Genomic DNA, 14,271 nt, shown 5'->3' on the forward strand with positions numbered 1-14,271 from the left:
CCTGCACTGAAGAATATTTGCACCAAAAACTCTGCAAATCAAAATTTATCTGAGAGAATATATGGAACTGGGTTTCTTTGTATTCTTAAATAACTTTGATACTATGTAGAAATAGCTCAAAATTTGCAGCTGCTAATGAATTCAAACTAAAAACAATGGACACAAGTTTCTTCTACTCAAATTGAGGAAAGGAAAACATACAATAGAAACACATGCAATCATTAAATCACAATGAACACAGTATTTTTCTTGGGGAACCCAACTAGGAACACTCGTCCTTTGTTTTGTATTAAATCAGATGAGAATATGGATCTATTACAATGACTGCTTGAATCCTTGAAGCACAACCTGCACTGCAATATTGATCTCCTGCTCTCAGACCTACTTTGACCAAAACTTAGCTATAATAGGCTTCAAGCTTCCTCCTATTTCCTTGTGAAATCCTTGAGGAAATTAACTCCTAAAATATAGGAGAATTCCCTATTTCCTTGTGCAAATCCAAGAAAAATTGATCACCTACTCCAATGCAAAACCTATACACTCAACTAGTATATAATTTATAATTAAAATGTGCCTTTTCCTCCACCTCAACTAGGCAATTCAAATTCCATGCATGACTACGGATATTTTTAGTAAATGGATTAGTTAACTGGGATATCAATGAGTTAACAACAAGTACAACTACTCAAATGAACTCCTACTAACTCTATTCATGACTAGAGCTCAGATAATTGAGTTTAACTGACAATAACTCCACTAGATTGCTAGATTTTAACAATCAACTCATGCAAAACTCTACTTCTAGCCTGCAAACTCGTATTGACTGATTTAACTGAGTGATTTGACCATTTCACTCCTACTAACTGCAACTCAAGTCATCTTGTTGATGTGAAATTTCGAATTTCTCCATTTGACTAAGGCACAAGAAGTCAAATGAAGCCTTTTCTTGCTACAATTTAACAATCCATATAAGTTTTTCAATTCTATAGGAAGTTTTAAATCTTAAGGTTTCATAAAAAAGGAATGCGTTGACCAATGCTTTTGTTCATTCATCATTACAGAGTCTTTAGAATACAATTTTTTGAAAGCTTCAAAATATCAAGTTTCTATAAATTTCAAAAGGCTAATATATAGAATAGAGTAAATAAATATGATCAAAGATAAATGAAGAAATAATTATTACATAATTTATGGAATACAAGGTTCTTGTGTGATATTCAACATTGCTTGGATTATAATATAATGATCAACTATGATGATATATCAGCAAAGAGATGGTATGTTTTGTAGTCAATAACAATGGAGTATAAGGATGTTATAGTTCCTACTACAGCCAAAATGAGAAAAAACCATACATTCACCCAATGCCATGCTTTTTGTAATCCTTTCAAATCCTTTCCCTTGACTTGTATGTACATATGGTTTGGAAATACAAATGTTAATGGAATGACACTAACTGCACTTGTGAGGGTCACAAAATCCCCCAGAAATGGAAACATTGCTGCCACCAGTGTAGTAACAATTAAGTAAGTCCCTCGAGTGACGAACCTCACTATCCAGTTGTGTATAGAATATATGCTTTCATTCATCTTTCCAAATTTTGTATCCAAATATTCATATATGGGGCTTCCACATATCTGCAACCATCATTATGATCACATATGTTATAATTCACTCCCAAATATGAATTTGCTTGAGAAAAGCTAAAATTAAACGATAATCCACATTCATAGACATACATGTATTGATATCACAGTTTGTAGGAAAGCAGAAGCATTCGCCAAAGTTTTAACCCATTTGGGTCCATTTACATTATTAAGAAGATATGAGGAAGTTGATGAACCATATGCCCAATATCCTGCAAAGGTGACAACATACATTGGCACAATCCCCATAAGGAATTGGAGGTATAGGGCTTTATGCATGTTCCTTACATAAGGACGTTTTATTGTGGCCTACAAAACAATGTCAATAGAAAAATTCAATTGATTGCATGAAAAATAAAGACAAACATTCTATATTCTTATTAAACTTGAAATCAAGTTGCTTGAGTAACAAGTTCAAATTAATATGATTAAACAACTCTATACTATACATTTTACATAATGTATTGGATATAGAATATATGACATTTTATGAAATAAAATTTAAACCCACACATTATAGGTGATGCAATCTAAATCTTAATAACAAAAACTCCATGCATGGTGCAATCTATATAATGTGACCTTCATATACTTCCCGAGTTCCGTGAGAGAGTAGCTAAACAAGCAATTCTTTAATTTTCAAATATAATGGCTCATAGAAGTGTGTTGCAAGTTTCACCAATTAGATTGTTGCTTAAGTTTACTCTTAATTTTTTCATGATTAGTTGGATTGTTATTGAAATTTAATCCAAATATTTCTTATTCAATAGGTTCTTCTATTATTTATTTAGGAAATGTAATACTTATAGTAATTGTTAAATGGATTATTTAAAATGATGAGAAATTGGCCAATTGCGACTAATATCATGGATATGGGTAATATATTAATGACTTACTCTATGTAGATAATATATTGAAAATGATATCTCATATGTTGGACTATGATAACTTCTCAATGCTTAAATTAAAAAGAGTGAAGGGGCTCTAATGAATAGTTCATAAGGAACATTACTTGCTAAGGTTTTGCAAATGGGGTAGCTAGTTAAGTGAGATTAAGAATGGGAAAAAATCTACTATTAAGATTGCTTGAGCCAAAGGATTCTTTGGATGGGTGACCTCCAAATAAGTCATGGTTATTGAGTTCAAGCCTCAGGACTAATGATTAAATCTATATGATTCATTTCTCTAGTTTCAATCCACTTCTCCACCCCTATTAGAATCAACAAATACAATGCATGCCAAGTGGACTATTTAAAATCATGAGAAATTACTTAGTTGTAACTAATACTGATGGATATGGACTATAGATTAATGACTTACTTTATGAAGATAATCTAAAAAATTATATCTCATATCTTGGAATATGAAAACCGCTCAATGCTCCAATGAGAGGGACTCTAACTCAATAGTTCATAAGCCATAAGACTTGCTAAGGTTTTACAAATGGGAAACAAGCTAAGTGGGCTTGATTTTGGGGAAAACTCCACACGTAAGCATGCATGAACTAGAGGGATCTTAGGATGGAGGAATGATTCAAGTGCATCCCATATAGTTTTCCTTTTATTTTGTTATGTAGAATCTATTTTCACCATAGGAATATGTTAGTTTTGTTGAAGTGTCCTTAGAGGACATAGGTAAATAACTAATAATATGAGGTGGCCTTTAGCTTCTAGAATCAGGGACATATGTAATCATTTTAAAAGGGTGTTAGTTATATCCCATATTGTCTTAAGAATATAATTGTAGGGGAGAGACATAAATAAAAAGAAATATGTTGCATAGGGCTTGCTAAGGCTTTTGAACTATAAAAAACCATCTGCGTAATTATCTGAAGTTTTTCAAGATAATAGTATATTGTGTGTTACTATTTTTATCTGTATATTTCAAGCCTCTATAATGTAAATAAATGAGTTCGTTTCATGAATCAAGATTTATGATTTTCATGTGCAAGATTATCTTATTCAGTTAACAATAGGAAGTTGTGTTGAATAACCTGTGTGTAAACCCTAGGTGTTGAGAGGATCTATAGAGAAATAACAAGTTGCTAGGGTCGATGATAGTGAATCAGACTCTTCTAAGTTCGAGAGCCTATATAATCATTCATATGTAGATCACAATCCCAAGAAAAGTATCAGATTCATAGTTAGAGGACGCAAAGTATTTGAGTGAAGGTCAACATGTTGTACATAATCTTGCCAAGGTTTGTTGTAAAATAGTATTTCATCAAAAAATACGAGCACAATTATTCTAAGGAATGGTTCGAAAATAGAATTCATCAACCTTTCAAATGTTGAAGGTGAATTTGTAAGTCCAAATGACATAACCAAAAACTCATAATGACCTTCATGTGTTCTAAAGGTTGTTTTGGGAATGTCTTCTTGCCTCATTCTAATTTGATGATGTTTGTAATGAAGATCCAACTTAGTAAAGAAAATTTCTCTATGCAATTCATCAATGACAGGAAGATGAAACTTATCTTTGATTATCACTTAGTTGTGTTGTCTATATTCTATACACATATGCTACAAACCATCCTTTTCGATAACCATCATCACTAGTGAAGAGAAATCACCTTATCTAGGTTGAATTATGATGACCTCTAACATTTATTGAACCATATGCTTAATCTCACTCTTCCGTGCATGTGGATATCTATTAGGCATAAGATTAGGTGGTACCCTTCCTGGTTGCAAATTACCAATGTTTTCATGTTCTCAGATAGATGGAGGACCCTTAGGTATTTCTCCAAATGTTGTAACATGATTATTGATAACCTTTTGAAGATCCACTGGCATAGAGGATAGAGATGCCATGTCTAATGAATACAATTGTGTGACTACACCTCAGTGTCCCCTTTTTATCAATTTTGTCATGTTATTAGAGCTTATCACTTTACTAGGTTTCCCTTGGATACCTCTAACCTCAATTTTCTTTCCTTCTGATAAAAATCTTATGAAAAGATCTTGGAAATTAAGGGTCATTGTTCCTAATAATTGTAAACATTGGACTGCCAATACAACATGAGTACCACCCATTTGGATTACAATCATGGGACTAAATAATAAATACTCCCCCATATTCAACTTAATATTATTTCACTTCCATGAACAATTTATGGCACCTCCATCTATAGTCATCACATGAAGTTATGGTGTTGGATAGACAAAGAAATTAAGAAGTTTTTCCAATTTATAATTGATGAAGTTATGGGTACTACCTAAATATATCAATACCATTACCCTTTTCCTTTTGATATATCCTTCTATCTTGAGGGTTTTTGGAGTATTGATGTTGGCCAATGCATGACAAGAGATTGTTGGAGTAGTTTCTTATAGCTTTAGATCTTGTGAAATTTCCACATCTTGATCTTCTTGATCTTCACAGTTTATGTAGAATATCCTCTTCTCATTACATTTATTCCCTTTACTATACTTTTTTTCACAGTTGAAACATAGTCCATTTTCTCTTCTTTCATCCATTTGTTGAGGAGTCAACCTTGTCAATTTAGGAAAGGGAGCATGATTTTATTTATAGTTATTAGTGACCAATTTTCTAGTGGTCATATTTTTACTTTCAACTTTCCTTGCTAGATTGAAAGCATGCTCTATAGATTTAGGTTCAAAGTGGTGCACCTCATGTTGGATGTTTTCTTTTAAAGTGTCCATAAATAGGTCTAACAAGTTATCCTTTGAAATATTCTTTACTTTGAGGCTCAACTTTTGAAAATTTTGAATGTACTCTGTAACAGGACCCTTTTTTTTATGAATATTTACCAATTGAAAAAGGAATGTGTTGTTCTTAATATCCCCATAATGTGTTATCAATTCCTCTATAAAAATGGACCAAGACATAACATATTTTTTTCTTTCAAAAAGCCATTGATACCATACATGTTGGTATTGTTATAAAAACATGGATGCAATATTTACCTTTTGTAAGGATGCCACTTAGTGTATATCAAAGTATTGTTCCATCTTAAATATACATGTAATAGGATCATTACCATAAAATTTCCTCATATCAATCTTCAGAATGTAGTAGTTTCTTAGTGTTGACTTGAAGCCCTGATGATGTGGATCTTGGATTAAAAATTCATGATTATGGTTTTGTGATTCAAAATTTGTGCTCTTTAACTATGTTAGCTTACTCCCCATATGAGATTGATTCTCAACAACATGCTTCTCCTTATGCTTACGATTTCCTTGGATCTCCACATCTCTTTTAGGAAGCCTCTCCAAGAGAAGATTTTCCATGGTAATCATAGATTTTTGTATTTATTCCTTATTTTCATTCATCTTCATTTAGCATACTTCCTTATGTCCATTCATCTTCTTTTCCATTTCTCTTTTAAGTTTTTCTTGAGAACCTAAGGATCTACCTTTTTCTACTTACTAGTATCCATTTCATTAACTTTATTCTCTAATTGAGATAACCTAAATTCTAAGTCTTCAATTTCTTCATGAGTCAAGGATAATCCTTCAATAAATTTAATTAGTGTAGTAGCCTTCTTCGGAGTCATGTTGGAAAATAATAATAAACCTCCTCTTTATTACAAAAAAGAAAGAAAGGGGGGTCTCCTAATGAACAATTATGCTAATAGAAAGTTATGTACCTTAATTTGGAGAATATTTGAATGGATGAAGCTTTATTGGCATATCTTCGAGATTTGAGGTCTTCTGGATCTAAAAATTTATTCTATGATACTCTGATATGTATTTTCTGCAAATCCATAGGTGTGAACCGAATCTAATGTGCCAACCTAAAGTTATAGTAAATTTCCTAAAACTTCCTATTTGTTTTTTCCTCTTCCCACGAGCAAACTTGTATAGTGTTCCCTGTGTCCAATTCTTGAAATATAATTTTGGAACTTATACCTAAGGTACTTATATATTTCTCTTAAGATACTTGAAGATTTCATAGTCTAAAAAAATTCTAGATAAGAAGATATAGCCAAAATACCAAGCTGACCTATTTAAAATTTATTCTATGATTGTTAACAAACCCTAACTTCCATGGGGTATAACTCCCAAAGTATGGACCAAATTATGAAAATGAAACCAGATATTCCCCGAGATTTCTCCTTAATATGGTCCAAGTTTCACTATATTAAATCTTATAGAAAAAAAAGTTATATCAAAAATGTCAAATTGGTTTGTTTGAGACTGAATTATGGAGTACACAAAAACCCTAACTTCCTTGGAGAATATCTCCAAAAATATAGAAAACCAAGATTTGAAACTTGGACTAGAAGTTCAACAAATTTCTTCTTAACATGGTGGAATTTCACAATCTGAAGCCTTACAAAAAAATATATATATATAGCAAAAATGTTGAATTGACACGTTTGAAGTAGCAAAACCCTATGATTAAGAGTGTTTATTCCAAATGTGATGATCCTTGCTCCTTAAAAATGATAGGAAACCAATAGTTATTGTCCAATTTGAGTGAGAAACCTCCTTATACAATAAATACAATGAACTAGACAATATTTGATGATCCTAAGACTAGGTCTCCTTAGTATATGGGAGACAAAGGATATAATTATAATAAGATGGCATCATTATGGGCTCTAGCCTACATAACAATATAATAAAATAAATGTAATCACTCAATAATAGGGCTTAATAATATATTTTTGGGTTAAAATTGGGCTTATATATGGCTTAACACTAGATGTATTGATTTCAATGTACATGTTGATTTCTGATTTCATGTAACTAGATGTATGATGTACATTAATTTCAAAGTAATTATATTAATAGTGTGCATTGATTTAAGAGTAAGAATAAAAAAATATTGACGAAGTGCATTGATTTATGTGCTATAGTAATTCAACCATAAATAATGTACCTCAATTTCATCTTAAATAAAATGTTCATTTACTTGAAATGCATGGTTCTTGAAATTGTGAACTATTTATAATTGACTACATTCTTATTATTCCCATTTTCCATCATTCAACATTGTTAGTTACTTTGCATTCAAACAAGGTAATAGAAAATAACTACAATTGAAACTTACTTGGGGTTTAACACTCCATAAGTCACAATGATTGACTTTGGAAAAATATACTATTAATGTTGGAGAGCAAGAGAGACAAGGTATGATGTTTACTACACTATTTCCAGTTAAAGATTTGAATGGTCTATGATCTCAACTACACTTTTCATATGATCAATATGAAAAGGTGGCAAAACTAATAGGTGTGACAATAAGAAGAGTAGATAAAAATAGTTTGAGATTGATCACAATGAAGACTATTTGTACTTGCCTACATTCTTATTATTCACATTATTTATCATTCAACACTATTACATAGTCACTTCGCATTCAAAAAATTTATTTCATTATTTTTCATCATTCAAGTTAGGTAAATGAGAAAATTTAAAATTAAAGTGACAAGATTAATATTATACATATTTTAGCATATTTAAACTTATCAAAGTAATTAGATGTTCAACAAACTTTGTGTGACCATGCAAGACTGAAACCAGCCTAGATCCATCTTAACCTCGGATCTACCAAGCACCTAAAGGGATCAAATCTCTCGAGGTGCAATCCTGACCTCAAGTTTTGCACTCAAAAAAGAGGTTTCCACCTTGAGATATTTGATCCCTCTTGGCGCTTGATAGATTTAGGGTTAATATGGATCTAGACTACTTTAAACAAATCATGTAATATTTATGTCGATAGGCATGTCTATCTTGGAATAGGGCTTATATAATTTTAATTTAATTATCAATAATTATTAGATGAACGGTAGTGATTAAACCTCCATAGAATATTCTTAGTATTATTGATGCAAGAGCATTAGATCTTCCCAAAACTATCAAGCCTTTTGAAAAAAATCTCCAAGAGGGGTTTCAATATTGAAAAGGAATTCTAGTTCCTTATTTTTAAATATTCTTAGTTTCTTTTAATTGTTATAAAATAGTTTTATAAAAGTTATAGATAGGAAAGATTTTATCGATAAGGCAAAAGCAAATTTTCCTTGAAAAGGATGATAGATTTAGGGAATAAATTAGGGGGTGATTTAGGGGTTTAGGAAAATCTATTTTTCTTTTACAGTAATATTTAATCAATATAAGCCAAAGGTAAAAGCTAATGGCCAAATGAATGTAGAATCTAGCCAAGAGAGAAATGAGAGTTTGAGTATGTATGTATAAAGTTATAAAATGAAATGAGATTTCATGTTATTATGGATTGTCACTAAGTCTAAATGTTTTAGAGTAATTTTGTACATTATGGAGGATTCCCTGTGTAGATGAAGTTGAATCAAAATGAGTAATTCATGTAATTAAAATTGGGTCTCTATGTGAGCTAACCCTGCAAAATGAGAAGAGAGTCATTGACACATGCAGATGTTTGTGTGTGTGAGGCACATAGAAAAGTCTGGTTGAAGACTTGATGACTTCAAACAGGTATTTCGTGTACCAATATGGTGTGCACAAATTGGGGTTACAGTTGAATAACCCTGTGGAACAAGATTTAAATATTGTACATGAGGATGTCTATGCATTGAGATAGGCATAGAAGTCTTATTTGAAGACTTCAACAAATGAAAAAAATACCCTAGGAATGAAGGGTGGGTTCAATGAAGAGAAATTACAGAGCAAGAGGTGATCAAGTTCTTTAGTGGAATACTTGGTAGAAATTTAGTGCTTTTGGTCAAGAGTAGAGGTTAAGCACCATCTATTGAAAGGAGCGCTAGTTGTTGGGTACATGGTTTGAGTTGATTGGAGGATAGTGGAAGCGTGGAATGCATATAAAAGAGATTTACGTGCAAGGACATAAGAGATGGTGCATTTTTTTTGAAGGTAAGAAGCGTTGACAGAACATACACTGAGAAGCTTAAAATATTAGGAGTTGTGTATAGGATTCCTAGCATGAACCTACATGGATTCAAAGTGGCGTTGAGTAAGTGTGTCGTCCTCATCATGATAATCCATGAAGAGGTTTTCCACAGGTGTGAGAAATAAATATTGGTGGATAGTTGTACCACTTTGTATTAAAATTGAAGGGACAGTAATTAAACCTTAGTAGCACGTCTCTGATGGTCATCATCTCCATCCTTTCAAGAAGTCCATGCATGAAGACAAGCATGAATCCCACATAAATTATATTCATGGAATAGGGAAACATATGGAGATATTATTCATATTTCCGTCCTTGAAATTAAATGTTAATGCACATATGTTATAAGGTAATTTATCTGTGGATGAATGACACAGAATAATGGGAGAGATAATGAGTGGTAAGAGAGATCATGCATGGGGTGATACTTTATATTATTTGATTTAAATTTGTGAATGCATTGAAATTTTATGAATGTGGTATGTTATTCTCATATGAATAATGGGCATGAGCAGAGGAGGAATTCACATTAAGGGAAGATAAATTGAAAAATATGAAAAGTGAAATTGCGGTAAAGTTAAAATTTCATGCATCAAGTGGTATCGAAGGAGTAGGTTCACTCTATGGAGGAGAAATTCATAACTTGAACTATTTTGGGTTTGGAAATATAAATGAGGTAAATATTTTTTTATTTTCAATTTATATTGAAGTTGCATGGAATATGATTTTAGAGAAAAAGAAAGAACATTGATGTTCTTTGAGGGTATCGAGATAATTTCTACTTTGGGAGGAAAGTAAAACTATATCATAGTAGGATAAAATTTGCAACTGTAGTAGAGCTGCAATAGTACAACCAACAAAAAGATTGGAGGAAACTGCAACAACAGTGTATGTTCGCATGAGGTTGAACCAAAGATAAATTGGTATTTATGTTTTCAACTAATTTGTGAGGCAAATTGTTGATTACAGGTAGTAGTGGTGAAGGATGATTACAGTAGGAGGATTGTAACAAATAATAGAGGAAGTTCTTGGACACTATAGAAAAGAACCTTTACAAGTTCCAGCTGAGGTTGGAAGAAGGAGGACAGGTGGATGTTATTAGAGGAAGTGAAGATCTGTGTAAGCCTAAGAGGAGAAAAGAAGCTCAAGAGGTTCTAGAAGAGAGAACCAAGGATACCAAGAGGCCAAGCTCTGAGATATATCACTAAAGTATTATAAAAAGTTAAGGACCTACTTTCTATTACATAGGCTTGGAGTTAATCTACAAATGGACTAGGTAAAGTTCACAAAGGAAGAGGAAAGATGCCATACTAATAGTCATGTCATGGGTTCAAGGAGAAGCCACAATAGAAGAAAAGAAGATGTCAAATAAAATGGCATAAATAGAAGGATGAGCAAGAGCAAGTTTAAGACAAGTTGCCAAGATAAAAATACAGCTAAATGTTCTAATGGAACTACTACTGGAAGGTGTGTAGAAATTCCTTGTATCTCAACTACTAATAGTAATTTACTAAAACAATAGACTTGAATCTACTCTACTCATCAGCAGAAATAATTAAATGATCGCGAAATCACAAAGCATACAAGAGAAAGAATGAAATCAACACATTACACAATGATTTCCTGGGGAAATCCACAACCAAAAATCTCTGCTATCTGTATATTGCATTAGTCAGAAAATAAGAGAAGATTACAATGCTTTTATCAAGCCTGAGCAACCTCTGCACTATCACTATCTGTCTCATTGCTTCCTAGACAAGCCCAAGCCAATACTTAACCAATTTTATGCTTGCCCAAGTCCCTATTTCCTTGGGAATTATCCCCCTAGCAATTAGGGAAATTCCTCAAAGGAATTGCAGAATCCATCATAGGCCTTCCTCTAACTGCATGCACCACCTGTACAATTCAGATGATTATACAATTGATAGTACATTGTCCCTAAATTCCAATCTCAACTAGGTAACTCTCATATCTGACATGCATGAGTTATTTATGATTGAATCGTCAATTAACTGGTTGATCACTATAGGCAACACCACACTACTAGACCTCCCACTAGTTCCTCCAACGGTTGGAACTAGTTTAACTAAATTTAACTTAGTTAAACTAAATTAATTAATTACAACTCAAAATAAACTCAACTAGGGCTCCTATAATGCTGTAGAAACTCTACATGACTCAATTTAGACCCTCAACTTGAATTAACTAAGCCAAATAAGTCAAGTTAACTTAGTTAACTAATACAAGTTGTCATGTGATGTGGAATTACATTTTATTCCTAATTTAATTCAAGGAAAAAATTAAATTAGGATTTTATTGTTGCATTTTCAACACTCCCTCTCAACAAGAAAGGGATTATCTGCTACCTCGATCCTACCTCTATGAAACTCGAATTTGCATCTTGAAAATTCCTTTGTCAAAATATATGCATCCTCTTTCTCTGTAGGAATGTACTCCAGCAACATGATTCTCCTCTGCACACAATCTTGTAGATGGTGATATCAGATGTTTATATGCTTGGACTGATCATGAAAAATTGGATTCTCAAAGAGTTTGATAAAACTCTAATTGTCACAATAAATCATTGTAGGATCCATTTGCTGACCAAATAAACCAACAAGGATCTTCCTCATCCAGATAGCTTCACAAGTTGCTTGACTAGCAGCCATGTACTCTGCTTCTTCCGAAGTGAGTGCAACTGATCTCCGCTTCTTGTTGTACCAAGAAACTACTGCTGACCCAATACAGAATATTCCCCCTAATGTGCTCTTACTATCGGATCAACTCCCTACCCAATCTACATCTCTGAAGCCTTGCAACTTCACCCCCTTTGTCCGTTTGTACCAAAGACAAAATTGAGCGGTGCCTCTGAGATATCTCAACACATGTTTAGCTGCCTTCCAATAGAGTTTGGTTGGATTAACCATTACTTGACTAAGTTGGTTAACTGAAAAACATATGTCTGGTCGTGTATTCACCAAATACATAAGTGAACCCACAAGCTTCTTTTAAATAGTAGCCTCCACTACCTCACCTGAAGTAGCATCTTCCTTCCTCCAGTTCCCTACTAGAGGGGTCTCCATGGGTTTGCTGCTCTCCATGTGGAACTTCTTAAGTATCTCATTGGCATACTTTCCCTGAGAGACAAACAATTCCTTATCTCCTTTCCATACTTCCATACTAAGGAAATAATGCATGAGCCCCAGGTCCTTTATCTCAAATTCTCTTGCAAGATCCACTTTGCAATATTTTACAAGCTTCTCATCACCTGTTAGAATTAAATCATCAACATATAATACTATAATTAACAATTTACCTTCAGCTACAATAAGGTAAAGGTTCACATCTGCTTCACTTTTGGTGAAGCCCAACCTGATGAAATAGCTATCAATCCTAGTGTACTAAGCATGGCCTGCTTGTTTCAATCCATACAGCGCTCACTTGAGTCCACACACATGTGATCCTCAATTGAAGGTCTCAAATCCTTATGGCTGCTCAATGTACACCTCTTCCTCAATCACACCATTGAGGAATGTTGTCTTCACATCCACCTGATGTATCTTCCATCCCATCTATGCTGAAAGTGCTAGAATAGATTTGATTAAAGAGTACCTTGCTACAGGATCAAAGGTCTCATCTTAATCAATTCCCTCCACCTGAGAGAACCCTTTGGCCACAAATATGGCCTTGTGTTTCTCCACACTCCCATCTATTGCTTGCTTTACCTTGTAAAGCCATATGGAACTCACCACTGACTTATCTGTTGGTCTTGGAACCACTTCCCAAACATTGTTTTTGATAATGGAGTCATACTCCTCTACCATGGCATCAACCCATACTAGTTTCTTCATTTCTTCCTTAAATGAGGATGGCTCAATCTATACACTCTTGCTTATTAGAGCCATGTACCTAGTGTACTGATATGGTGACCTCCTTTTCCTTTGTTGTGATGTGGGTTCTCCCACATTCTCTCTAGCATCATGCATCAATCTATCAGCCTCTCTAGTGCGCTTCCTTCCATCTCTAGAAGTGTTTTCATTAGGGGGTTCTTCCACTCTCTACTCCTCTGCATGTGGTTACTCCACATCATCCTGAGGTTCTTCCTTTGGAGCTAAAAGCTCCTCTTCTCCATGCAACTGAATCTACCTCTCAAGGGAACATCTCATGGCCTTCTCTTCATCGAACTTCACATATCTACAAACCACTATCATCCTGTGATATGGTAGGTACACTTGATAGTTTTGAGGTGTATCAATGTACCCCACAAATATGCCCAACTCAGTTGTTGGTTCTAGATTTTCCTTGCATCCTTGGTAACATGACAGTAAGTTGATGAACCAAAGATCCTGAAGTGTGCCACATCTAGTTTCTTACCTTAAAAAGCTTCTTTTGGTGTACTCATCCCGAGAATCTGATGAGGACTTTTTTTCTACACATATACAGTTGTGTTGCATGCTTTAGCTCACAAGTGCAATGATAGGCCCTCATCATGTAACATTTCTAGTGCAACTCCCACAATACTTATGTTCTTCCTTTCAGCCACCCCATTCTACTGTGGTTTATGGGGTGCTATTAACTCTCGTCGAATGCCTTCTGATCAACAAAAGTTCTTGAATTCATTCAACACATATTCTCCACCGTTATCACTCTTGCCAATGTCTTTCTCAACAAGTGCTTTAAATTCACAAAATTTAGTCAATGTCTGATCTTTCTTCTGCATGATGAAAATCTAGCACTTATGAGAGAAATCATCTACAAATATTACATAATA

At 33.6% G+C, this 14,271-nt stretch overlaps 1 protein-coding gene across 6 annotated transcripts in view; it reads right to left on the reverse strand.

Annotated features, from left to right (window-relative positions):
* Nucleotides 1–1,207: 1,207 nt before the first annotated feature.
* Nucleotides 1,208–14,271, reverse strand: part of LOC149151937 (putative proline transporter 2) — a 45,891-nt gene continuing 32,827 nt past the window's right edge. For 5 of the 6 annotated variants that reach the window (XM_089439184.1, XM_089439181.1, XM_089439183.1 and 2 more), the window contains 2 exons: nt 1,740–1,955; nt 1,208–1,637 (listed from right to left, as the gene is read on the reverse strand). In XM_089439184.1, the coding sequence (XP_089295310.1) occupies nt 1,251–1,637; nt 1,740–1,955 (603 nt within the window). In that variant the 3' untranslated portion in view covers nt 1,208–1,250. The remainder of the gene's footprint in view (nt 1,638–1,739; nt 1,956–14,271) is intronic. The other variant, XM_089439186.1, reaches the window with a different exon arrangement.

This window comes from Pinus tabuliformis, chromosome 9 (assembly GCF_031772625.1).
Source record: "Pinus tabuliformis cultivar Carrire ecotype Pingquan chromosome 9, CPIR1, whole genome shotgun sequence".
NCBI classification, from domain to species: Eukaryota; Viridiplantae; Streptophyta; class Pinopsida; order Pinales; family Pinaceae; genus Pinus; species Pinus tabuliformis.